The 1,083-nt window shown below is 38.5% G+C and overlaps 1 protein-coding gene across 1 annotated transcript in view; it reads right to left on the bottom strand.

Moving 5' to 3' along the window:
- Nucleotides 1-1,083, bottom strand: part of LOC107103488 (laminin subunit beta-1-like) — a gene marked incomplete at its 3' end in the record, with an annotated part of 70,399 nt that overhangs the window by 36,160 nt on the left and 33,156 nt on the right. The window contains exon 5 of the mRNA XM_015403212.1: nt 233-306. Within this exon, the coding sequence (XP_015258698.1) occupies nt 233-306 (74 nt within the window). The remainder of the gene's footprint in view (nt 1-232; nt 307-1,083) is intronic.

Genomic DNA, 1,083 nt, shown 5'->3' with positions numbered 1-1,083 from the left:
TTTTGGGTGTACTATTCCTTTAAGGCTAATATTTAGCTGCACATCTCAAAAACCTGAACAACATCCCTGTTTCTCTGTTCATTTGACCTTTCATTCTCCCATGAAGTGTTCCATCAGATGCAAACAGCAGGAACTATAAGCTCAGCGTTGATGGATGAGCAGCAGCTTTCAGCTACCTTTGTAAGGAAAAGCTGAAATTTCCTGATGCAGCAACAGCATCAAATGACCTTACCTTAAACTTCATGATGAGATGCGTGAAGTGGAACTCAGCCTCCAGGTCCAGCCGGATGCTGACGTCTTCCTTACCTGTGAGGAACATACCAAGAGATAACCTTCAACTGCTTTAGCAGATCACTATCAGATAGTGAACTTTGAAAGAATCTGTTCCACTTTTTATCTACTTCCTACACCTTAGCAATAGTGCAGAGGTCAACTATTTAATTTATTCCCCTTTACAAACTGATGATTTATTGATGGGGTTGCTAGTTCTCTGCGTAATGCCTTAGACAATGCAGCCCCTTTGGAAAAGAAGATCTAAAAAGTAGAAAGCAGCTCCCTGGTTTAATGCAGAGATGCACATTTTCAGGCAAAATGCTAAGAAACTGGAGAGAAAATGGCCGCTACACGCCTGCAGGAATCCTACCGGACTTTGTCTCCGTTTATCGAAGATGTTTCCTCACCTATCCAGGAGTGATTGTCAATTAGCTCCACTAGAATATCTATAGTTGGAACCACATGTGTCCAAAGCATTCATTTTAATTACTCCAGTTTAAATCCTACTGTTTAAAAACACTTACTTTTACTCCTGTAAGTTTAAAATACCATTTTTAAAACTACTTAAAGTATAAAAGTAAAAGTAATGAGGGAAAAAATGTTAATGCCAGAAGCTTTACTGCTCTGCCCTATTAAAGGAACATTTCTCTAATTCTGGATGAAAACTTCCTTAGACTTAATTTTCTTAGTGGTGAGCAACAGGTTGGGGCAGCACCGAGTCCAACCACAAAGAAATTCATTGTCTGGATGAAACTAATTATTTTGATGGTTTTTATTTTTATTAATACAAACAGGCCATAATGAAAAGGA

The sequence above is a fragment of the Cyprinodon variegatus genome, unplaced genomic scaffold (genome assembly GCF_000732505.1).
Source record: "Cyprinodon variegatus isolate N-32 unplaced genomic scaffold, C_variegatus-1.0 Scaffold1461, whole genome shotgun sequence".
Taxonomy (NCBI): domain Eukaryota; kingdom Metazoa; phylum Chordata; class Actinopteri; order Cyprinodontiformes; family Cyprinodontidae; genus Cyprinodon; species Cyprinodon variegatus.
The sequence above is the reverse complement of the archived record's forward strand: the minus strand, read 5'-3'. Positions and strand labels throughout refer to the sequence as shown.